The sequence below is a fragment of the Cyprinus carpio genome, chromosome A25 (assembly GCF_018340385.1).
Source record: "Cyprinus carpio isolate SPL01 chromosome A25, ASM1834038v1, whole genome shotgun sequence".
In the NCBI taxonomy this organism is placed as follows: Eukaryota; Metazoa; Chordata; class Actinopteri; order Cypriniformes; family Cyprinidae; genus Cyprinus; species Cyprinus carpio.
Window position 1 is genome coordinate 11322220 of NC_056596.1, and position 27270 is coordinate 11349489.

At 37.4% G+C, this 27270-nt stretch overlaps 1 protein-coding gene across 1 annotated transcript; it reads left to right on the plus strand.

Annotated features, from left to right (window-relative positions):
- The first annotated feature begins 1056 nt into the window (after positions 1-1056).
- On the plus strand, positions 1057-27107 carry LOC109051074 (potassium/sodium hyperpolarization-activated cyclic nucleotide-gated channel 3-like). Its single transcript, XM_042715493.1, has 8 exons — positions 1057-2404; positions 11741-12164; positions 13654-13815; positions 15903-16121; positions 19507-19653; positions 19765-20005; positions 22942-23106; positions 23843-27107. Exons 1-8 carry the CDS (start codon positions 1746-1748, stop codon positions 25390-25392), a joined length of 3567 nt encoding a protein of 1188 aa, XP_042571427.1. The 5' UTR covers positions 1057-1745; the 3' UTR covers positions 25393-27107.
- The last annotated feature ends 163 nt before the right edge of the window (positions 27108-27270 follow it).

The following is a 27270-nucleotide window of genomic DNA, read 5'->3' on the forward strand; positions in this document are numbered from 1 at the left end:
TTATGTGCACCTCTAGTTTTCTCTTCCTCTTCTCTAAAGCAGCGCAGCATGGCCTCGCCCCTTTGCTGCCTTTTCCAGAGGGCGGGGTTTATCAGGGTTTGTGACGGATTTCGACACTTCTGTAAGTGTTTAAAAAAAGGATTTAATAGGTTTAATAAAGGATGCGTTTATCTTGTGAATTGGGGAATTTTACTAGTATTTTTTAATTGGCCGTTAAAGTTAAAAATATAAATATATTACGGATCCTTTAACAATGCATTGGTGCAAAAACACACACCCTTTGGACCAATTTCGCAGCATGATTTCTTGACTCACACAAATACTGCCCTAACTAATCAGATTTTATGCACTTTTTACTTGTACCAGTAATTTTAAATTGGCCTTTGAACTTATAGCTTTACTGCATGGCAAAAAAAAGGCGTTACCTTGCCAAAGCACTGACAGAACCCATTGACCTACGGTGTTGTTAGGCGCTCAAAATGGAAACTTTACATGCAACAATCAGGCAGCACTTGACAGCGCACTGATCCAATGGCATACAGGCATCATAAGATTCACAGTACTCTAGCCCAATGATCTTTTAATTGACACTAAAAGTTTATTTTATTGTTTTTTTTTGTGTTGTATTAATGATCTACGGAGCCCCGCACATGACATGCAGGAAAAAAATAGTAGGCTAAATCGTGTGCACGATTTACTAATTCGTTCCCTCAATGTACTAAAACATGCACACGATTACTATTGCGTTCCCTCGATTTACTGCGCACGATTTAGCAAATAGAGGGAACGCAAAGTAATCGTGTTCACGTTTTAGTACATTGAGGGAACGAATTAGTAAATCGTGCGCACAATTTATTTATTTTTTTCTTGCATGTCATATCCGGGGCTCCGTAATAATCCACAATAGAGTGACTTGTTTTGCAGCTTTACGTCCGATACTGATCCTAAACAGCGTTCCGGAGGGGGAGTGTTGTTTTGGTTTGGTTTCTTTATCGAGCGCGATTTATTTTTTTTTTTTTGATGAAAGGTTTGTTTGAGCTGTTAAACTGTATTAATCATTATGTACAACGAATAGCATACATACTTGTATTTCTCATGACTTCCTCGCACCCTGCTCTGATCCTGTCAAGCCAACTGATAAACAATACCCAGCTGTTAGCATGGAACAATACCGACTCTTTTCCATAAGGCATCGTGACGTAATAGACTGAGTGACGTAAAAATGCCATTCGGGAATGTTTATGTTATTATTAAAATAATGCGAAAATACACATCAGCAAATCATTTGGTGAAGACAGTCATGTCATGTAAGGTGTATTTATTTGTTTGCTACACCCCTAACAGCCGGTTTAGGTGGTGTGTGCTTATTTGCTGTCTGCGCTTCTATGGCAACGTAATAGATTATCCATCCGCACGCATGTTACCACAACTGAACTGGACATCTTTTGCACATTGGATTACTGATGTGTCAATGGCCGGGGGCTTCGCAAGTGCTGTTTAAAGAGTAGTTTGAAAAGGAGGGTGCAATGATTTGTCATTGAGACGAGCGTCAAATTGTTTCTCATTCAGACACGTCCCTCTGTCTTCTCGCATCCAGTGTGCGCGCTCTGATTCCGGTGTCTAATATTACAGATGCAGCGGGATGCATATTTGTGCATTCATATTTTTGACGACCTGTTTTCCAGCCTGCGTCTCCTCTCAGATGATACCGTCTGTCATTTGTTCCGTTAAGGTGGTCGATCACAATGGATAAGGTGCATTCTTCCATGCGCAAACGGCTCTATAGCTTGCCACATCAGTTTGGACACAAGGGTGCTTTGACTCGAGACGGCGAAGACAGTGACAAGGACACTCGGAGGAAAAGTGTCAAGATGAAGCATCTTCCCTCACCCTCCTCCACGGGGAGCTCTAAAGGTGTCAGCGAGGCCAAGAGCGGAGACGCGGAGACCGATGTGGGGAAACCCTTCAGAACCAACGTGAACGGAGACTGCCGGAGGTTCAGAGGCAGCCTCTCGTCCATCACCAGTAGGCACGCTCCAGACGCGGATCTGGCGGAGCAGAGGTGCCTCATCGGGGATGCGAGCCCCGAGGACGACGGTCCCTTGGAGCAACCCGGACCTGGAGACAGCCAGGGCGCGCAGGGCGGTCGCGGCGACGGGGCACAACAGGCGCCCTCTGAAGAACAGTCGACTTTCGTAAAGTTGGAAGGTATCGATCAAATCATGCCGGACGATGAGCGGCTGTACCAAGCGGGCTTTATGCACAGGCAGTTTGGCGCGATGCTTCAACCAGGGGTCAACAAGTTCTCGCTTCGAATGTTCGGGAGCGAGAAGGCGGTGGAGCGCGAGCAGGAACGGGTCAAATCTGCAGGCTTTTGGATCATTCACCCATACAGCGACTTCAGGTAATCCCATGCCTAATTATCCGCTGTGCAAATGTTTCCACTCCCACCAGGCCTCCAGCAAGGAGCTCTCCAAAATTAAATAATTCTGTGCTTTGCTCACATGTCTGAGCAGATTAAATACCACCCATTTGTCTTTTCATAGTTTTGTTTTTAAAAACGTCTTTCTGTGTCCTTGAGCTTGCTGGGGATATTAAAATCAGGCCCATTCTGTTGCATTCACTAACCTCACCCGGTCATATTCACCTTTTTCCTGTTCGAATGACATTGATGCCACCCACATATTGCAAGGGCAAACAGTGTCACCAACGCCAGCTGTCTAGGAGCTTCTGTGATTGTTTTGCATTCATTGCGTGAAACTTTCACTGCACCAGTAAGGGAAGTCCACTGTAATCTCTATCTTTACTGCATAGAAATAAGTCACAAAATCATATTTAGACGTTATTCTCAGCCAAAGCTGCTGTTTTCACTCAAACAGATCTGTCCATTTCTGCACATGCTGGGAAACAGGGTGATCAAAATAGGTTAAAAGGACAAACGGGCATTATTGGGAGCAAAAATCAGAGAGGATTATGACAACACAATTTATTTAATGGCACTCTGGTCAGTGTGGCTGAATGGCCCAAGTTGGAGGGGGCAGTATCTGAAATGGACCGCATGGCCTTCGCACAGTCAGGACAGCATGTAAGCCGAGCAGTTATGTGCTTCTAATCAGCGATTTCCACATTGTTTTGATATCAGTTTTAATAAATGATGTGAGATCAGGGTCATACAGTGCAAAGGAGGACAACGTTGAATCAACACCATAAATAAAAAGTCTGTCATCAATTACTCACCCTCAGGTCACCTGTATGACTTTCTTTCTTCGCAGAAGATACAGTCCATACAGTGTAAGTCAATGGGATCCAAACAAAACCATTTTTGTCCATACAGTGTAAGTCAATGGGATCCAAACGTAATTAACAAAAAACAACAAAACCAATTTTCTAAATATCCTCTTTTCTGTTCCACATATAAATTAAACTCATACAGGTTTGAAATGAAATAAGGGTGAGAAAAGTATGACAGAATGTACTTTTTTTAACTACACTGTTGTAGTTGTTTGAACTACACAGATTTTTTCCCTACACAAGATTATTGGAGTATTTTTTTACACAAAAAATACTATTTCAGTCTTTCTACTTCAAATGTTAACATTTAATTTAGTGTCACCTGCCAATTGTGTATTATTTGTCAAATTTACTTACAATTTATGAGCGAAAATTGTTTCTTCAAAAAATATTTTAGTGGTGTAGAGACAATTTTCACTCAGAAATTGCTAGTAAATCGCAATTAATTACAAAGAAAAGGAAAATAACATTGAATTAAGCATCCACATTTTGAAGTAGAAAGAGTAAAATAGTATTTTCTTGTACTCCAATAATATTTGTTGTGAAAAATAATTTTTACAGTGTAGAAAAATGGAAAAGCTACTGGTAATTAAGCCAAGACATTATCTGTTACATTTCATGTACCCCTAAAATACAAGACAATGCAATTTGTAATTCAAAATATGAGTAAAACACCTATGGAAAAATATCAATATGGAAAATCATATTCAAACTAATGCAATACACTGGACCCTATTTTTTACAGATGTTCTTAGAATGTATTCCTTTAACTTATACTGGCAAACCATCCAAAATGCTTATGTCAACCTAATAATAATAATAATAATAATCTTTATTTTCTATGGCGCTTTTAAATGTTACATCTCAAAGTGCTTTACATACACAAGTAAAACAACAAAATACACTGTATGAAGATTATAAAATAAGCAAGAAAAGAAGAGATGCATTCAAAACATTTAAAGATAAAATAATATAGAATAAATACCAAAAATTCAAGTAAAAGCTACCCTAAAGAAATTAGTTTTAATGCAAGATTTAAAAATGCTAAGAGATTTCACTTGCCTTATCGCAATAGGTGAAGAGTTCCATAGTTTTGGAGCTAATAAAGAAAAGCCCTGTCTCCCATCAATCTTAAACAGGTTAAACAGACAAGTTTCAGATGGACGAAGGTCACACATTGAGGTATATGGAGATAAAAGCTCAGACTAATATTGAGGTGCCAGACCATGCAAAGCCATTTAAGAAAGCGTCAGAATTTTTTTTGTTAGATGATCTCTTAGCCCAGTTCGAGTTAGGATTAGCTTTTGAAACCCCAGCCAAAAAACCATTGCAATAGTCAATACAGGAAAAAATCCAAAAGTGTTAATCAACTTCTCAGCAACAGGGAAGGACAATATTGGATGTGATTTGGCGATAAAGTAAACCGACCCAGCCTTACGGACAGTAATTGGTGGGGTGAACCAATGAGCATAATCTCAGTCTTTTTAATGTTAAGACAAAGAAAATTTTGTGAGATCCATTCTTTTATCTTAGAAATACTCTGAGAGAGAAAATCTTTCACAGTATCACCAGGTTTTGAATATATGTAAATTTGAGTGATATCTGCATAAAAATGAAATTTTAGACCAAGAGATCTCAAAAGCTGACCAAGTGGAAATATGTAAATTTTAAAAAGCAAGGGGCCCAAAATTGATCCCTGAGGGACTCCAGATTACACGACACCAACCTCAGACCTAAATCCACCCATGGTAACAAATTGCTTACGGTCTGTAAGGTAGGGCTTAAACCAATTAAGCGCAGGACCAGAGACCTCAAAAACTAGACGTTTCTAGACGAGTAATTAAAAGAGAAGGATCTACAGTGTCAAAACACAGTGTTAAACTTCAGTTTTGTGACTATATAAGATGAATGTTATTTCAGGAAGCATCTAGACCTGTTGAGTACCAAATGACCACAGCAGCAGGTGATTTGTAAAGTTTCATCTGTCACAAGAGGTACAGTCCTTAGTCGTATGGCATTTTCAGGTGTCATTTTCACATTTGCTCTTGTCTTCCTGCCTCTTGCACTTGCTTCATCCCTCTCTCCCCGTGCTCTCTGACCTTCCTCCGCTCAACACTGTTAAGGAAGGTGATGGGCGATGCAGGGACTTCCATTTGCTGATTAATCACCTGGTTGATGAAGAAATCGAGAAGAGAGTGTCAGAATGTGGGGGGAGGCTGTTGAGAGGGGGTGGAAGGTTAGCATCAGTGTTCAAGGGGTTCTGGAATAAGGGAAGCAAAGAGACATGCTTTTTAATGAATCACCACAGAGCAGCTCTGTTCTGCAGTGCATTTAGAAAGAGTAGGAAATATAATTTTCCGCTAAACAATATCGTGCATCACATCATTTCTCCATTAGCTTCAGCTGAAAATGAAAGCAGTGCTCTCTCACAGAGCTTAAAATTTAAAGCAGTGGACTCGTGTAAGCAAACATTATAGCTGTTTTTATTAAATTATGGTCTAAACATATAGTGGATGTGAATTTCTGTGATATGCTCAAACAATTCAAGTGTTTTCTCCAGTGTTATGCACTTTTATGTCTCAGAGGTTATATTTTATTAAAACTAACATATTTTGTTTAATATATATTTTAAGGATTTTTATAGCCATTTTATAATGACTTTTGAAGGCTCATGAAACTCTTGAGAAGTTAACAGATGTTTAAAGATATAAGTTGTAAATTATTGAAAATAATGATGTCACATATTATTATGTATATTTGGAGAAAAGTTTTTATGGTTAAATATTTTGAGTCATTTTGTTGTTCCAGTTTAAAAGTGTATCAGTGTAAAAAATTACTTTTATTAATAAAAAACAGTAGATCTTATAACTATTTCATAACAGTTACATAAAAGATATCTGAAACTGTCATTTAGAAGAGAGAAAAAACAACAAAATTTGATGGACATAACTTTAACAAACTACTTAGATAACATCAGCCAACATGCAAATATGTATTCATAAATGCTTCTTCACGTTGTTAAATAAATTGTTTTTGTCCTTTATAAAAATCAGAATTAACTGGTCGTGTCGCAGAGAAACGTATTACATCATTAGATTCTCCACGCTAGGAACATCATCTGATTGATTTCCAACCAGTAGCTGTGTAAGCTGATACGCGAGAGTGCAAAAAATACAAAAACATACAGTGTTCAGGATAGTGCAACATCGTGGTACATTTCACATTGTTTGTTTTTTCTGAACATATTTCATCTACTCTAATGCTAAAACATAAAACCAACAGCATTTGGGTGCACATTTATGTAAATAACTATACTGCTGCAGCGGAACGTCTGATAATGAACGCGATGACACAATGTATTATAAACAGTGATGAACCCCAAAAATTTAAGAAGAATGGACTGTAAAGTAACTACATGCTTTTATTTACCAACTGATGTGTTAGTCTTTGTTCTGAGTAGTGCTTGTAAAAGTGATGAAGATGTTATAAATGTTCTTCCTCAGTTTTATAAATAGCCATAGGCTATAATGTTTCTATTTTTTTTTTTTTAATGAAAACTTGTTTGATTTGTTCGTGATCGTGTTGTGTCTCATGATAAAGCAGACGTTTGGACGTTTGTGGTCATAGGGTGATATTTTTCAAATGCAGCAGAGGGCCCTGTTTCATTCATCTTGATCTGGGTTGAATTCATGTGATTCTTTGCATGACGGCAGCATGACAGCCACCCAAGTGAATCATAGCAATAGTCTTGCATAAACCTATTATTATGTACCCAACACATTAGCTTTCTGCAGGGAACTCCAGCGGACAGAGCGACTGGTTGAGCTGTGGTGCAGAGCGTTCAGATGATGGCTAGATCTGGTGAGTAGAGTTGACACAGATTCCACAGAGAGATCATCACAATTGGAGGGATGGGGATTGGGAAAGACAATTAGGACTCATAGTATGCTAAGCAGCAACAGACAGAGAAGGAGAATAGTGAGTGTATTTTTGGCAGATTGTAACAGAAAGCTGATTATTGCAAAGCCTTTTGTTTGAATGAAATGTGTTCCCTCTGCTGTCATTTAACAGTGGCGCTCGTCTGTCAGTTGATTTTTAGCCTAAATAGGGTCCTTAAAGATCCACACATCTTCAAAATGAAAGGAAAACAAAACGTACACAGCAACCAAATACCTTTATGCAGAACTATATCTCCACTTTTCCAAGCTTTCTCAAATTCATTACCACTTGTGGTTTCTCGTGATATATCATTTGTTTACACGTGTGAATTGAGAAGAGAATAATGTCTATAATGTGGTTACAGTGATACTATGGTTGATAGGATAGATATTGGATTTTCCTAATACAATTAGTGCTCTATTAACAGCGTGGGTTGACAGTGGCATATAGGCTACATATTACATTTATATGCAGTAATATAGACATTATGGAAGCTTACAGGCTATAATATAATCCGGAGATTAAGTGGACAAAGAAAATACTGTGATGTGATATGATTTGAATAGCAGTTAACTGGTAGGCCCAGACAGAATCTGTTTTGTTTGTGCTGATTTCAAGGGAAAGGTCTGGGGACAGTGAATTTTGTGAATGACAGCTGCCCCAAATTTGTGTTATATGGTTCATGGCTATAAATTCAGCTTCCTGATTCTATACAAAAACTATTTTAATTTAACATTTTATAGGAATTATTTCAGTTTTGTTTTAATATTTTTTACAAACATTAAAAATTATTTTATTATATAGATCACTAAATTTTTTTAGTTGTTGAACTTCTCTCGGTATCAGAATGTTGCCTTTAGTTCTTGCATAAGTGTACGGTACAAACAGTTCAGCACATGTTGCTGTAAAACTTATTCTTTTGCCTGCTTTGACCACTGGAGCAGCTGTCCAAGGGTAAATGTCAATGGCAAATCCTTTATAATCTGAAAACTGTCTGGAAATAATCTGTCAGATTTAGTGACGATTCCTATAGATGGTTTGTTCTTGTTTAATCTCTTCCAAAGCTCATTTCATGCAGTGTATAAAATAGAGCCCTGCAAGGCGGAGATGTGGAAGTGGTATTTTTCCATTTGGTTAAACCTAGATTTTTTTATTACATTTAAAATTAGGTATTTAACATATTTGTGATTACGGTATTATCTTGCCAGAAAAGCATCTGATATATCATTTGCTCTATTATAAGTGTTATCTGATGTATTTCTTATTAAAGCAGTAAGTTTGTGTGGGATATATCATATCACTAATAAGATGCTAGTTTCGGGTCAGTTTAAGTGGTTTTAGGGCAAGGGTCGTTATCATTGTGAGAATTAAATAAGACAAAATTAATAATCAGTCATTATTATTTTGCCCAATTTTTGGTTTTAACAGACACAGCTGACTGAAACAAAATAGCTGGGTCATTCTGTCAAATTTCAGAAACTTCTCCGACTCCATTGTCAGCAGCGGCAATCCACCTGTCACTTAAGTGGCCATGCCCTTAATTATGCAGAACTTTAAGGCTTAATATAATTTAAACGGATGAGTTATAAAAAAAATGCGCCCCCCTCACAGTTGTCATGAGGGGCAAAATTAGCTATATAGACCAAAAGCATTTTTTTGAACCAGGCTTTAAACATGTTTTTTTCCTACTGTAAAGTTGGGCATTTTAACATGGGGAGTCTATGGGATTGACTTACTTTTGCAGCCAGCCTCAAGCGGCCAGTTGACGAATTACAGTTTAAGTCACTTCTGTGTTGGTTTAACGAGAGAGAGCGGGAGGTTGCCGCTTGGTAAAAATGCATTTCTTATTTCTTTGTTCTAGTGTAGTTTTTTTGTCCTTTGCCCTTTTTAATTGCTGACTGTTTACTTGTCTCTTCAGTGAGCTTGATTATATTTTTTTTTTAGTTTTTTTTTTTGTTTTTAGGTTTTTTGTTAGTTTTTTGTTGGTTTGAAGATTGTTGAAATATTTATGGTATATATATTGTTTATAATTTTGATTTTATATATATCTTATTTAAAGTTATAGTGATATATATTGTTACTGTGAAATAAAATCACTCATATTGTGATATAATATTTTGGTCATATCCCCCACCCCTATATGTCAATATTTTTTTAGATACTGGTTCTTAACAAATTTATTGTTTGGTCTCTTCATTTTTAGGTCCCTATATGGTTCATTTCCAGAGATATGGGGATTTCAACCTGGCATGAATACATTAATTGAGTTTCAGTGATCAAAAACCAAATGTGGGTCACATTGCTTACAACCCATAGCTTTTTTATACCTTTTATACTTTTTTATAAAGAGGTATGTCTGAAAGACAAACAATGTTAAAACTAGAAATGTATCTTGTTTCCCTCTATCTAAACAATTGCATAGAAACTCTTATTTTCCCAAAGTTTTCATGCTTGTTCCTCTAGAAGTATAAAAGTTACTGTATCTCCATATCCTTTGAGATTCTGGATTTTACAGATAGATTCTTAGATTCTGGTTCCAAGCTATTTAATATTTGGCTTTATTCTTCATTTATATATTTCTTTGACCAGAAAAAAAAAAATCTAAATGTAAAAAAGAATGTAAGCCTCTGAGGACAGTTCTTTTTATATGTTTATGGATGTTTATGCTAATATGACTGCTGATAAAAGTAACCTTCAGTCATGATCCAATACTTTGGTTAATCTGCTTTTGATCATTTCTTTTCACCAACAATTTGTTACTGAAGAAAACACTGTGTCCTATTTATACACAAGTATAAGGGCCTAAAATCGAACAGAGTTGTTTTTTTTTTTTTTTTTTTTTTGTTTTTTGTCCATGGTGTCAAACAACACAAAACCCCTCTCGACAACTATGAAATGCTGAGAGCCTCGTTCTCTTTTTGCAATCCATATTGAGCTGGATGGTTTATCAGCCCTCTGTGTGATCGATTTCTGCTTAATTACAACTCTGCAGCAAAGGACTGGAATTTAGTAACCAATCAGCTCTCTACCAGGGTATAAATGAAGAAGGCTAATCCACAATTTCAGTTTGTAGTGTAAATTAAATGAGGCGAAATAATATTAGCACGTGGGGAAAAGAGCAAGGCAAATACTTGTTAAGCAGCATGAAATATTAGTAGAATTATTGAATGTTTCATGCAACCAGAAAAGGCTAATTTTGGCATATCAGGGCCAATGGGGTAATTAATGCTGTGTTCAGCAATTATGGCGGCTTGTTTTTGTGTAAACGTTTCACCCAGCAGATCTTTTATTGATGAAATGGCGGTCTTGCCAAAGGTCTCCTGGATGTCTTCCAGCCCCTTTCATTTACATACGTACTACACATCCAATTACCAAACAGGGAACTCATCCATAAACGAGAAGTAATAGCCCAACCAGACAGCCAGGCATTTCCAGCGTCAGTCAGGGGCTGAGCTCATGCAGCGTTCTCAAGGAATCCTGAGTGCGATTTTTAGATTAGTGTTTCTGATTACTGACATCATAATGCTTATTTTGAGGAAACGAAGGCAGATGATTACATTCATGCATTTATCCAAAGGTACTAGCTGCTTGCAAGGCATGCATCTTATCAGTTATATTTCCTGAGAACTAAACCCATGACCTTGCTAGTGCATCAGTTTATCTGCAGAACTGCTTGGTCTTACATATGCCATTGTTTCTTTTTGAACCCTTAAACAAGCTATAGATGTAAAAGGTGTTTCAGGAATAATAATAATGTGAATTTTAATTTATTTTTCCGAAATTCAGGAATAATTCAGTTTTCAGTTTCATATATATTTATATACTTATATTTATATATGTTTATATTATTATATATATATATAATATAAATATATATATATAGGTATTTATGAAGTGAAAACTGAAAAAAAATTTAATATTATATATATTTTTTTTATCTTTTCCAGTTTAAGTTTCAGTAATTTTACTACTTATATTTATATTTGTTAGTTGACAAAGCAACATTTCATTAAGGTTTTTAAGTTCTGAATTTAATATTAATATTTCATTGTATCTCAGCTTTATCTCAATTACTGAAAATTATTTTTAATAGTTTTCGTTTTAGATAAAAACAGCAGTACATAATAGAAAATAATTAATTTTAACAGTAAAAATATATTAGTGATCATTTTAATTATTTACTATTGTTTTCATTAAATAAAAATATGCAATGTTAAATAGATAATATTTTTTGTATAAATATCTAGTATTTATTACTATTATTAGTTAGCCATTAATAATTATTATTGATATTCATTATTTGTAACTATTATTTCTATAAATAAATGAATTATCTATTATGAAACAATATTCTGGGCTTGTGTCTCTGTATAACAGAATTTAAGTACTATTAAGAAGAAGCTCTTAATTGTAATTTATAATATTTAATCGTTAATGGTTCCAAAGGTCATGTAGACTTTTCTGCTCCTAAGGCATTAAATAAACACTTTGTCCATTTTATATCCTCCAGGTTCTACTGGGACCTGATCATGCTTCTGTTAATGGTGGGCAACCTGATCATCATCCCCGTAGGCATCACCTTCTTTAAAGATGAACACACCCCCGCCTGGATAGTCTTCAACGTGGTCTCTGACACATTCTTCCTGGTCGACCTGGTGCTGAACTTCCGCACGGGGATCGTCAAAGAAGACAGCACAGAAATCATCCTGGACCCTCAGGAGATCAAGGTGAGGTACCTTCGGAGCTGGTTCGCTGTGGATTTCATCTCCTCCATCCCTGTGGATTACATCTTCCTCATTGTGGAGACCCGCATCGACTCGGACTTCTACAAGACGGCACGAGCGTTGAGGATTGTGCGTTTCACTAAAATACTCAGTCTGCTTCGACTATTGAGATTGTCCAGACTCATTAGATACATCCACCAATGGGAGGAGGTAAGATGCACCTTTACAGACTCTTAGATTATAACATACTGTATCTGTCACAAATAACACATATTTGTTTGCTTGTGAAAATTAACTGTGACATGAACCTCGTTTGATATTCCCGTACCAATAATGGAGCTGGCAATGGTTTCTTTTGGTGGTGCTGAAGCAATATTTCTGTCAAACAAATATGCTCATTCCTCATAACCACAACTCTAACAGTAATATAGTCCCTTCAATGAATATTTCGGACTTAAAATGAAAATTCTGCCTTTACACACCCTCGTGCTGTTTTAGAATGGGATATGGGCTGTTGTGGTCTAAAATGACAAAAAAAATATATATAAAAGTACCATAGAAGTAAGAAAATTTATTTATTTTTTCTTTAGCAGGGATGCATTAAATTAATCAAAAGTGACATTAAATACATTTATACTGTTATAAAACATGTCTTATTCAAATAAATATTGTTCTTTTGAACTTTCTATTAATCAAAGTGTCCTGAAAAAATGTATCACAGTTTGACAGCAAAAAAAACATTTTCAATATTGATAATAATAAAAATGTTTCTTGGGCAGAAAATCAGCATATTAGAATGATTTCTAAAGACTGGAGTAATGATGCTGAAAATCCCAGGAACAAGTTACATTTTAAAATGTAGTAAAATAGAAATGGTTATTTTAAATTTGAATAATATTTCCCAATATTGCAGTTTTTACAGTGTTTGCGATCAAACAAATGCAGTCTTGGTGAACATAAAAGACAATGTGGCGCCTTTAGGTTTGAAACAACCTAAAATAAATGCAAATGTTGGCTAAAATTTCATTTTGAATGGAGTGTTCTTTTAATTACAGTGAGAATTAACAGTGAGGTTGTTCTAGGACCAACAATGGAGTTGATCCAAGAACACATCCTACTTGTTAAAATCCCAGACAGAAAGTCACATAAACTTCACAGTCGTATCTGAAATTCAGAGACTGCTTGCTTTGCCATTTAATTTGAGCTCTGTCAAAGAATGGCTGTAATTAGCCACGATTACAGGCAGCAGTGTTACTCAACCTAACCATTGTTTGTCCATGGCAAAGTTAAAAGCGTCCACCATGACCCTTTAATTGCTTCGATCGCTCAACCCTATCGGCCCTCAACCTTGCGAGTTAACGGAAATCTATTGGATTCCGCACTTTCATTACTGCTATTTGGGAACGCCACCTTTTTGTCCACTGAGGGGTGGTGGTGCATCGGTGCTGTTATAGATTGTGGGTAACATCAGCCTCTAGTCTGGCCTCCCACTGATCTCCTAGGAACTATTAGTGACATTAGCAGAAGAGATACAGTACCTTATGTAATACTCCTCAAGCCAAGTGTTTTGCTACTACAAACCAGCTTAAGGACAATGTGGCCTAGAATTGAGTCAGGATTAAATCTTAATTGTGACCCAGTGTGGCATATTCTAGTTCTGCCATCACAGTCGCACATCTCTGACCTCTTTTCCTTTTAGATTTTTCACATGACCTATGACCTGGCTAGTGCCATGGTGCGCATTGTGAATCTCATTGGAATGATGTTGTTGCTGTGCCACTGGGACGGATGCTTGCAGTTCCTTGTGCCCATGCTGCAGGATTTCCCTTCAGACTGCTGGGTGGCCAAAAACAAAATGGTGGTAAGTGTGAAGGGCCGCTCTGTGTCTGTTTTCTCTTTATCTTTCATCGGCAGAGCTGGCCATGGTTTATTAATCCCAACATCCACATTTTCAGGTTATTCTGAAATGAAATAAATAAATGAAACTGAAGATATAAATGCAGCAGAATAGAACAGGTGTTGATACTGCTGCAGAATAAATGGCCTGGATGAAGCATTTTGAATTATAGAAAGCTGTTTTCACCAGTTGTGAGATCAATTTTACACTGAGAAATAAAGTCACATTGCCAGCCACCACCAACATTTTTATTTATTTTCACAGAATTTTCATGTCCCCCAAAATATTTTGTTGTATGAATATCTTAACATGCAAAACATGAAAATAAAGAACATCTGTTTTATTCTATCTTCAAGCATTTTTTTTATCGACACTTGAATGTAGGTATAAGTTTAATTAAAAAAGCAACATTTTGAGCAAAAAGCTGAAAAAATCATGTTTTTTTAAATCAAAGATTACATCTGAATCATAATTGGTATGATGATCAAAGCATAGATGCAGTAGATCACTTGCATTAACACCCCCAAAGCTTGCACAGTCTTTTACCACTTCCTGGATCGACATTTCACTCCGTAACATTACGCCGTTTTCATTTATATGCTGTTTATTGTTAAAGATCGCATTAAAGATTTCATATGCATCTGCTTACTTATGAGATCGCTCGTTTCTGCGTCATTTTCCACGTTGTTTAAATAGCAAATGCATTTGCGCCCATTTGTGCGCCCATGGGCGTGCTGGTCTAAAAAAGAGGTGTCTTCAGGCGCATTGTTGGCACATTGCTATTTTGAGGAACTGAAAGGGGGATGGGAGATGAGACTCTGATTGGTTTATTGCACGTTACGCCCAAAAAAACACCCATTACTTACTAAGAGAATAGGTACAAACCATTAAGACCATGCACCTGGGCACACGGACCATTTTCCCTTTGTTAAACTAGCAAAAGTGGATTCGGACACACCCTGAGTGCACCTGCACCGTGCGCTTTAAACCATGCGCTTAGATCGTTAAAATAGGGCCCTTAAGGTAAAATTGCAAGGCATAAAGTCATATTGTGACGTATAAAGTCATATTGTGACACATAAAGTCAGAATTTAAGGAAAAAAAGATAATTATGAGATAAAAAGTCAGATTTTGCTAAATAAAGTCACATGCAAAATATAAAGTCACAGTTACGAGAAACAAAGCTGCATTTATGGAAAAACACGAGTCACGATTGATGGATAAAGTCATATTATGAAATATAAAGTCACAATTGGGCAATATAAATTAATAAATTAAAAGAAAAGCAATTCTGAGATATAAAGGGAATTATGAGAAATTAGTAAATACAAGAAATTAGGTCGCAATTACGAAAAATAGTTACAAGTATGAGATATAAAGAGACAATTACAAAAATAGTCAAAGTGCGAAGGAGAAAGCCACACTGTAAGATATAAAGTCAGAATTATGAAAGACAAGGTAACAATAACAAAAAATAAAGTCACAGGTGCATCATATCCTGGACCTGCATGATAAGTATTTGGCCCAAATGTGCCAGACTGAGTGACTCATTTTGCTAAAGAAGAACACTGTCCGTGACTATGCTTCATTAGCATTTAAAAACAGTACCTTCTGCTTTCCTCCATCTTCTGATATCAAGAAAACACATGCAGCGTTCATAATGACCCTTCTGCTAAAGAATGTGATATTTCCCTTTCTCTCTGTCTCTCTCCCTCTCTCTCTCTCTGGCCTTTACTCCGGCTCCTTCTAAATCCTGTCAGAAATATATAGAAACGCTGTCACTTTTTTTCCAGTCTAACACTCTCTCACACTCTTTCTCTCATATTCTGTCATTCACGATGCTATTTTCTCTTCTTTACCTCTCATTGGTCTGTACCTTTGTCCCTTCACAACACTTCACCATCTCTCCTATTTCCTTTGCTGTCTATCACAATTGCCGTCTTTCATGCTCATAATTATATTCATGCTTTAATTTGGGTTCTTTTTTCTCTTTATCTCTCCCCCGCCCTCTCTTTTCCTTTGCATCCCTCCCTTTCTCTCTTTCCTCACAGAATGACACATGGGGTCAGCAGTACTCTTACGCCCTGTTTAAGGCCATGAGCCACATGCTGTGTATCGGGTATGGCATGTACCCTCCTGTGGGCATGACGGATGTGTGGCTGACCATACTCAGCATGATCGTGGGTGCAACCTGCTATGCCATGTTTGTGGGCCACGCCACCGCCCTCATTCAATCACTGGACTCCTCACGCAGGCAGTACCAGGAGAAGGTTAGTAAAAAAGAGGAGGTGATGAAGTCACTAAAGTGTGGATATTTGCACACATTGCGATGTAAAATGAATTGTTTTCTGTTTTATTACAGAATGTAGGGGAGCTTGGGGCAAAACTAAATTTATTCACTCATAAATAAGCTAATGATGATACCTACTCTGCTCTGTTAAATTTGTGCTTTTTTCATCAAAAAATAAGGAATATTATTTGAGGAATTATTTTGGGATATCCATTTTGGATGTCTGAATTTGTAATGCCCTTGGAACCCAGTTCATATTTATTTTATTTGTTGGTTAAAAGTTACTAATGCTGTTAATGCTAGATTGATAGTTTTGAAATAAAAATATAAGTCTAAAAATGATAAAGTAAAAAAAATGTATTATAAATATTATCTTAAAATAGAATATTTAATTATATTATATATTGTTAAATAATATATTGCTAAATAATATCCAACTGTATAAATGATAATATATTAATATTATTTATAGAATTTACTTATGTTCACATATTTACACATAAAAGTAGTATAATGTAATATATAAAGTTTAATGTTTGCAAAATTTTAGTTTCTGATCAAAAATACAGTAAAAATAGTAATATTGTGAAATACTATGAATATTTAAAATAACCAATATCTATTTTAATGTTTTAAAATGTCATTTATCTTTGAAAAGCTAAATTTATGGCACCCATTACTCCAGTCTTCAGTGTCAAATGATCCTTCAGAAGTCATTATAATTTGAAACCTTTCTTCTTATTATTAACATTTGTGTGCTTAATATTTTTGTGGGAAACATTATCATTTTTCTAGGATATTTTGATGAATAGAAATGTCAAAATAACCGCATTTATTTGAAACAGAAATATATTGTAAAATTGTAAATGTACTGTCACTTTTGATCAGTTTATTGAACCTTGCTTAAAAAAAGTATTAATTTATTCAAAAAAATATTGTATTAACCACAAACTTTTGAATGGTAGTTTGTTATATTAAATTGATGATATTAACACATATAACTGTTGGCAGGTAGGTTAGAAGTAGCTTAAATGTTACACCTGTCTTCTATATTCCTTTTATAATTGTAGAAAATATATACTATAATGAAAAACCCTCAAAAATACAATCTTCATTGGTAAGCCAGCAAATAAGGCAAAGATCATATTAATGAGGGTGGGCAGCTGCCGTTTCCCACTTTGTTGAGCATTGTAAAGATTTCCCAGCAGACAAAATTTCCTCACTCCGAGAACCGAGAACGCCTTTGAAGTCATGTTTAAAAATAGAAAAATCAGGGTCGCAAGCAGACGAGTGGAGAGAAAAATGGAAAATGACGGTTTGTGAGTTTTGAGCGGCGCTCGAAATGCGTTTCGCAAGTCGGGGAGGTTTCTGATCAATACTCATCTACAATTTTATCGTGTCTGTAAGTGTGCAGGAGCGGTAATTAAACTGTTGTCATTTTTTATGAGAAGAAAATACAAGTTCTTTGACCTCTGCTGTGTTAAAAGATTCAAGTCAATTCAACCCAACTGCGGTTGTCAAGGCAACTTGCATTGTTGATAGAGGAGTGCATATTGATGTGATCCTTCTAAAAAGGATGAGGCCGTTTCTTGTCTGCAGCGAATGTTTTAATTTCTCAAAAGCTGAATGCATGAAGGCCAATGGTTTTGATTATGGATTCACAGTACATAATTTACAGTCCCTCTCCACATCTGTTCGAAAGGGTTTTGAAGATACAAACACACCAGGAGAGAGAGGAAGATTCGGTTAGGGAGAGTTCAACAGGGATGAAAATGTCTGAAGTTGTCAATTTGTCCTGTTAACTTTCATTACCTGCTGCATTTGGGCTTCCACACCACTCTCCTCAGTGTCAATGCGATTACCAGCATCCATTTCCAGAAAAAGGACGAATTCCAATGACACACTTTTTTTCCTGACACCATGAGTCATGCTCGCCTTACTCTGGCATTTCAGCGAGCGACTTCACACCCTCGCTGGGCTCCGCAGTTGAAACCTAACTGTATAGCGTGACATTATTTCCTGTTGTTTGAACTCATCCTGCTGGCTTTGTCCACTGCCCTTGAATATGATAATAGAAGAGCCACTCGGAGACAAGTCTGAGCCGGTGAGATGTTCACAGCTGACATGGCAGGAATATTAGCATGTGGTGAAGGGCACATTGGAACCGGCTACCATCGACAGCCGAGACAGGAGTTCATGGAAGCAGGAGAGAGAAAGCAAAATGGCTGGTGACAGAACAAAGTTTATTAGAAAGGACAGCAGAGGCAGAGAGCCGTGCGGCGTAACATCGCCGAGCCGCAGTGCTGCAGACACTCTCTGCCAGTTTCAGAGACACAAATGAAATAACAAAGAGACAGTACAAGGGGATCGTGGGTAAAATAAACCCTATCAATACTGTACGTCCTTCCTTGAAGTGAAAGAGACAGGCTTGGAGAGAGGGACAAAGAGAAAGACAATGATAAATGTGGAGATGTGAAAATACTGCCGAGCTTTGCAAATGGAGCTTGGGAATAAATGTCTTATTGTTTTGTAAGACATTTAGTCAATATTTATTTATCGGTAGCTGTGTAGTTAGAGACAACACCTCAGGGTCTACTGACGGTTTAAAGACTATTTACACCTAATCATAAAATCATACATGACAAGACTTTAAAAAAGACAATAGATTACGAAGAGCTCCTTTGTTCCAAGTACAAAAATATTGGACTGTGATCCGTTAAAAAAGAAATCACAGTACTATTGTAAATTGATGGAATCAGATGGTAGGATCACAGTACTTTGATATATACTATGGTACTGAATTATTACCATATTTATACCATTATGCATATGCAAATGATTATGATGTTAGAAAGGTGCCATTAAATATTATTTTTTTGTGTTAAACTTTTTTTTTGTTGTTTTGAAAACTAGGTCATTTTTAATTTTTGCTTTGCTTTATTTCATGGTTGTATGTGTGTGTGTTTTGTTTAATTTTTTTGTTAGATTTTTTATGTTTTATTTTGCTTTTTGTTTTCTTTCTTTTGTTTGGTTTCTTTTTTCTTTTTGTTTTGCTTTTGTTTTGTTTTGTTTTGTTTTGTTTTGTTTTGTTTTACTTTTTTGTTTTGTTTTGTTGTTCTGTTTCGTTTTGTTTTGTTTTTTGTTTCATTTTGGATACCAAACAAGGGTCACATGTCAATTAGATTCGGATTTGGATCTTTGTTTTGACAATAATCCAAGACTCTAAACTAAGAACCTATGGGATAAACTGGAATCTATCTGTACAAATGTATTTATTTATTTATTTTTTTGGCTATTGTTGCTAAGCATGTAGATATATATGTAATGTTCAGGTTGATAATATTGTGTATTTGTCATTTGTACAGTACAAGCAGGTGGAGCAGTACATGTCCTTCCACAAACTTCCTGCAGACATGCGGCAGAGGATTCATGATTACTATGAGCATCGCTATCAGGGAAAGATGTTTGACGAGGAGAGCATTCTGGGAGAACTGAACGAGCCACTTAGAGAGGTTAGTAGTGACATATAAGCTAGTTAGTGTGTACTTTCATTGCATAGCTTGTATTATAGTATTAAACAGTTCTATCCACTTATTTTGATATTCTTCGTTTTTCAATTACAGGAAATCATTAGTTTTAACTGTCGAAAGCTTGTGGCCACCATGCCGTTGTTCGCCAACGCAGATCCCAACTTTGTGACCTCCATGCTCACCAAGTTACGTTTCGAGGTGTTCCAGCCAAGAGATTACATTATCAGAGAGGGGACCGTTGGTAAGAAGATGTATTTCATCCAACACGGTGTACTAACTGTTCTGACGAAGGGCAGCAAAGAGACAAAGATCTCGGACGGGTCTTACTTTGGAGGTAAGAAAGCAGTTAGCATTGGCTTGGATGGTTTGATGCAACTTTCATTTGATTCTTGATATTTGTATGATGATAGTTTTAAATGTTGCTTAGCATAAAGCACTTTCTTATAGAATCTAATGTGAATGAATTGGCATTTAAGTTGCAGCAAATAAGTTTGTGTTTTTATTAGAGAGGTTTTATGTGCTTAATGTTCAGGCTGGTACCACCGTGTTCTTCAGTGTTATCGGCTGGTTGTCCCAGGGAACCAAATCAGTGAATGGCCACGCTTTAGGAGCCTGGGGGAATTCCTCACCCAGCATAAGTTAACCATTCATGAAATTAATTTCACTCACAAGATTGAGGAAGGAGGGGAAGATAACAGTTTGAGTTGAGCTTTGTCATCAGAGGCTGTACACTGCAGTTTTTCTCATTACAGTTTTTATTGTACATATCCAAATAGATTTACTTTTTTTCTGTACACTTCCTGTTTTTAATTTTGCCATTTATGAAGACATCATGTTGGCATTATTAAATGCCTTTTAAATTGAAATAAAAGAAAAAAAAAAAATATTCACACTATTGTTTACCTTGTATATAAATAGTGAGTCTACTTAACAAATCAACATGCTCAATTTTCTGAAGAAAATGAGGGTGATGCAAATATTTTGTCATAAATTATACACCACCTGGTCTCCAAGTGCAAGCTAGCCTCTTTCCTGGCATTCTATGCCATTATAAACTCTATTACTGTCTCCTGTGTGGTTCTGGGATCACAACTAAGTAGTTTGTGCTATCAGTGAGTTGCAGATTTAGTCAAGAGAAAAAAAAAATGTCATATTTATAAAATAAAAATAAAATACACTTTCCTTCTGCCTGGGCTCGTTTGAGGTCATTACATGTTCAACAAGCCACTCATAATCTCTTTTGCCATAAGCCCTGTGTGAAAGTTCAAAAAGGAGGAGCAGGCTGGATTCTGGCCTAGTACTGCACTCACCCAGTCTCCATATGTCATCTTTCTGGTTAAGTTGAGAATGCAATACTAGTACTACACACTGCAAAGTATACGCTGTATACTGCCTACTATTTTACTATTTAGGAAAGATAGAATGTGAAACAGCATACAAAATTATATATACATACAATACCATTCAAAATTTGAGGTCGGTATTTATTTTTAAAGAATCAAGATGCATTAAATTGATCAAAAGTAACAGTAAAGACAGACAAAGATGTTCTTCGGAACTTTCTATTCATCAGAGAACCTTGAAACAATTTTCAGTTTCCACAAAACTATTAAGCAGCAAAACTGTTTTCAACATTGATAATAATAATAAAATAATGTTTCTTGAGTAGGAAATCACAGCAGATATCTCATGGTACTACTGTATATGATCGCTATACTTTTATACACCATAAAATATAAATATGAGATACTGTATTTAACGGTATATGAAAGAATAGCAATGCCTCATAATAGAGTCAAAAAACATTTGTATTACTGTGGTAATATGTTCAAAACCATGTCCCCTGTTGAAAAAACAGCATATGCTGGTTAGGTGTGTTTTGAAGCATGGAAGCTGCTTTAAGATGGTCCTGAACTGGTTCTGACCAGGAGCTAGTTGCTTAGGACCAGCACATGACCAGTTAATGACCAGCTCAAACCAGCTGCCATGCTTCAAAACATACCTAACCAGCAGATGCTGTTTTTTTCAACAGGGTTGTCTTTGTATTTTTATGCATCATCTCATGTTGATTTTTTATTTCTGTTTCTCCATGTTCCCTGACCCTCACACCACCCTTCTCCCCCCTTTCCACCTCAGGATGTGTTAGTGAGTGTGTGTGCTTTGATGGAGTGGCTCTTGGCAGCATGTTCTTTATGACTCTGGCCATGATGACTAGACAGAGAGAAAAAGAGTGAAAAAGAGAATAAGAATAATCTCTACAGCCTCCTCTACCTCCCTGCCTTACCAAACAACACCACTTCCTCTTCATCCTTCAAGTTCTTGAAGGACCAATAGCTCCTCGTTTAATAATCTTGAAAGTGCTATAAGCTACTATAATTGGAATACAACACATACAATGTTCTTACTACCTAACAGATCAGTGAAATGGCTGTCTTGAACAGTAAAACTTTGTGACAATCTGACAGCCAAAATGAACCTGAGCACATGGTATCCAGTCAAAATTCATATAAACTGATCTAATTTGTGCAATTCAGTGGTGAAGCTTTGTGGGAGTTAGCAAAATGCCCAAAAGTCCTTAGCAGCTTTAACTGTACAGTTAACATATAAGTATACAGAGAATCACACAAATTCACTTCTTTAGCTTTTAAAATGGTATGAAGTAGTCTGTGAAGTTTTAGAAATACAGTAATACGGTGCAAAGGCGAGATACTGCCTGAGAACATCCAATTACCACATTAGTGTTGACAGTCCCCTGTGTCCTCTCCTCAAACCTCCTGCTTGTCTATAGCTTAGAAACTTCCTCTGTATTTGAGATAGAGCTTTTACTCTATGATCTGACTGGACAGATGATGGCTGAGTACAACTTTAAGCTGTCAAAATGGTATCTTAATGCTCTGGCTTCCGATTTAAAAAGACTATTCAAAAAAGCAACCACAAAGTATATAAAGTCTGTCACTGCATTAACAGCAAGTATATTTAATTCATGGTGCCCACTATTGTGAATTTATGCACATATTAATAGTGCTGGAGTGCTCTAAACTTAGGCTGAAGAAACATTTATGTTTAATGCTCAGTTACGGGCTGGATACTAGGGTATACCCATTCAAACATACATTTACATACTCTTCATTCTATTATTTATACACATAAACGCACATATATACTTAAAATTGTACATGTACTTTCTGCATGGTTGCTCTTACAAAAAGAGTAGGATACATGTTCTTCCTGTGTGGCTTTAAATTTGCTCATGTTGCAAAATGTCCACAGAGATCTGTTTGCTGACTCGAGGCAGAAGAACAGCCAGCGTAAGAGCTGACACGTACTGTCGTCTGTACTCACTCTCTGTGGACCATTTCAATGAGGTGTTGGAGGAGTACCCCATGATGCGGCGCGCCTTTGAGACCGTAGCCCTCGATCGGCTTGACCGCATAGGTGAGAGCTGTCAGTTCAATAGGCCTACGTTTTTCACAGCTGCTCTGAGATGCCCTTGAAGAGTGGAGAGTTTAATAAGCGGTCACATCTTGTCCCTTGCTTTCATTCAAAATATTCAGTTTGAAATACATTTTTACTTACATAATGTGATGTATTACAATTGAAACAGGATATTCAATTAGAAAAATTGGCTATTGGTTAACATTTATCCAAGAACCCCATTGCTTAAGCCAGGGGTGTCCATACCTGCTCCTTGAGCACCAATTTCCTGCAGAGTTCAGCTCCAGCACACCCACCTGGAAGTATCTAGCGATCCTAAATGTGTTGATTAGCTCATTCAGGTGTGTTCAACTGAGGTTGGAGTTACACTCTGCTTGAAGGTGGCTCTCCTGGAGCAGGATTGGATACCCCTAACTTAAGTGATGTCGGTGGAAAATGAAAGACGAAGCAGTAACACCAGTAAATTTTGGTCAGTTTTTATTTCATGTTGATGAGGCATATAAGGTTATCATTTTAATAACTGAAACAGTATTTGTTTAATAGCATGCCCTGAACTTAGGATTTACAGTTAACTTTGATAAATGGAGATGTCTGCACTCATTTGCACGTATTAGCTCTGGAATTGCCAGTTGGAGCAAGGAACCATTCCATATTAATCTAATTAAACTAAAAATAATCAAAATACCTTCTTGAGTTTGTTATCCATGCATTTCTGTCTTCCTTTATTTTCTCACAGGAAAGCGGAACTCTGTACTCCAGCACAAGGTCCAACGGGATCTCAATTCCGGAGTTCTGAACTACCAAGAAAATGAGATCATACAGCAGATTGTACAGCATGACAGGGATATGGCCCATTGTGCCCACCTCATGCAGACACCTCCTCCAGCTCCTCACCCAGCACCAACTCCATCTTCTCACACCCCCGTCATCTGGGCACCTCTTATTCAGGCTCCTCTACAAGCTGCTGCAGCCACCACTTCAGTCGCCATTGCCCTAACTCGCCACCCTCATTTGCCCCATACTCTCTTCCGACCCCCTGTCCCACTGCTTGGCTCACTGAAAGACCAGCCAGGGTATGTAAAAAGGTTCCCAACTGCACTTTCGAGTACTGCTGCATTTGGTGGCTCCTCCTCAACCAGCTCGCAGTTCAGCTCTTGTATTGAGACCCCAATCCTGGACACACTCAGGACTGAGAGATCATCTACCTCCACACCTCCGCCACCATCCTCCAGCTCTCTGCCATCCGCCATCACAACAACAGTCACCACCACCACCTCCAACATCACAGAGTCTTCCTTCTACCCCCATAGACCCCTTGCCTCCCATGGGTCCAAAGACTTCAGTATTTCCCAGCTTCATCCTCAACCACAATTTCCTCAGGCCTCTTTCCCTGGCATTGCTGCATCACTTCCTGGTTTCTTCCAACAAGGAGCACTTGGAAGAGAGGCTGTCCAGCTTGCAGTTCCCCCTGCGTCCACCCTTACTCCTTTGATAGCGCACTCAGTAAGTCCCATCCTTACCCAACTGCATTCAGCTCAGCCAAATCCCCAACAAACAAAATCAATTCAAGATTTGAATAAAGTTGCAAGGACAGCCTCCCAGTCTTCTGTAACAGAGTCCCCTGTCCACCCCAGGTGCATTATTGAACAAGTCCCAAGTCCAACAAGTGTCCCGTCCCAACATACTCAGACTGGTCTTCAGCCAGATGTTCTTTCCCAGCTTTCACAAGAACCATCTGCTCTTGCTTCCCTTGCACAATATGGGTCCAGAAATGCGTCCCCATGTAGCACACCTTCAGCCTGGAGCCCAACATGCCAGAGTCCTACAGTGGAGAAGATGAGAATTTCAGTGCACAGCCACCCTGCTAGCATCTCTGGATCCCAAAGCTCACTCCTAAACCCTCAGACACTTTTCCCACCACCACCTCAACTAAGAGAAAGGGGCGGATCTCTAGTTGACTTACCTTCCCAACACTTAAGCACCATTTCCATGTCTCTCCCTACCCCAGGACAAGCTGAAAAGTCCAAGCTAGTTGGAAGAGGACCACAACCACTGGACTTATCCCATCACAGAGGATCTGCTTCAGGTTACTCGCCGCTCCCGTCGCCCCCTCCCCTTATAAAACCATTTAGCTCAAAACCTGGTCATGTTGTCCTATCAAGACAAACTTCCAAGTTGTCCATAACTCAGACTGGGTCCTCAGGTGGGTCACCAGCCCATGGATCTAGTGACAGGTCCACCCCTGGGACTCCAAGCTTGCACCCCAAACTCCCATCGAACTTGTGAGAATGGATTGCACCCTCCTACGATGAGTGAGCAACATTTTTTAATACGTCAAAGACACTGACATTTCTCACCAGAGAAGGAGGGTGTATGTTCATCTACTTGGATTTCTATTGGTCCATTGACTTCCCTATTTGTTATGCCAAAAGAAGGAATGGACTAACAAAACTGACCGAAGAATGAAGGTGTGACTTAAATTTGTCTTCCAAGTTCTGTCAGTAATTTTTGCAATATTATTGTCTGATGATAAGACTGTGTAGGGATATGCAAATTATGACTTCCAAAAAAAAAAAGAAAAAGAAAAAGAAAAAAAAAGTTACTTCAAAGTAATAATTCTAAAGGATGTATGTATGTTTGTGATTGTGTGTGTGTGAGCGATTGCTATAGTCATGTTATAATAGTGTGCTCTGTTTAAAGGAGGGAATTATGCTGGATCAGGGAAGCAAAGCTACATTCGTCGCACTTCATCAGTCGGGCATCATCTGTCATTGTGAAAGAACACGCCGTACAGGTCTCTCCGGGCAGGTGGCACAGATATATACACACACAAACACAAAGGTGCACAGATACATTCACACATGCACAAACAAACCTAGCCCTCAACATCCCAATTATCTAGACCTAGTATGATCTTTCCACTAGACCTTGACCCCATACATGCAGTACCTCCTTGCTGATAAAGAGGTACTGCTCAGTATCTATGGCCTTTCCTTTTTGTAACAATACTGCCTTAGTGTCTGGACACCAGGGAACGACACCCTCACTTCCACAACAGAACCAAGAATATTAAGAATGTTTTGCAATCATTTTGTATGTGCTTTGTATGTGAACTTGTGCAGTACTTAAGCAATAAAACTGTATGCTTGGTTTTTGTACATGCACAGAGGTTGAACTGTAAATTGCAGCTTTCTTCTTGTCAAACAAAAGATATTGGATGATTGTGACAATGGCAATGACACTACTATGACGCAGTTAAAAAAAATGCCCACTGCAGTTACCAAAGCTTATGAGTTAAGACCTGTAATTACAATGTCATGTCTGAATTTGAATTTGTATGTTTAATTTCTTTTTTGCATCCGTTTAAATGCACATTTTGTATAATTGCAGTAAGCCAATACGCCACAATTTGCATGGTTATATATGCTTTCTGGTTGTGCAATACATGTTTTGGTTAGTATGTATTATATTTCATATTTGTGAAATTAAACATTTTTAACCATTTAAAATGTATTTCAGCAGAGGTACAGCAGACTAAAATAACAAAACCAACTCTGATAACACATTAGTTAGCCTAGCACCTGCTATGATATGCCATATGTGGTTGGTGGTAAAAGGAGGAATAGTATTTTTCTAAGTGTCCTTCCTTTTGAGCAACGCTTACACAGGTGGATCATGAAAAATCCCTGCTTTAGCCCAGGTTATTATATATTGTATAATTTATATGATTTTATAATACGTCTATGTATATATCTATTGTGTATGTGTTTGTTTTGTTAATCTATATATTCATAATTTAATATATATACTGTCATCATCAGTCTGCAGATACTGTCATTATACATCACTCGGTCCTTCCGCTTTCAATTTTCTTCCATTCTTGCAATATGCATTTGATTATCATATCATTAATTTAATTTTCAGACCCTGATTTTTTAACATCATTCCCTGCACTGAAGTTGGATTAAATTGCAAGGCAAAATCCAAATGAGAGTGGTGTATGTGATTGCATTGAATTTGGTTTAATTAAAGGAGCCATGTGTAATGTCTGGGTATGGTGACCCATACTCAGAATTAGTGCTCTGCATTTAACCCATCCGAAGTGCACACACACAGAGCAGTGAACACACACACACACTGTGAACACACACCTGGGAGCAGTGG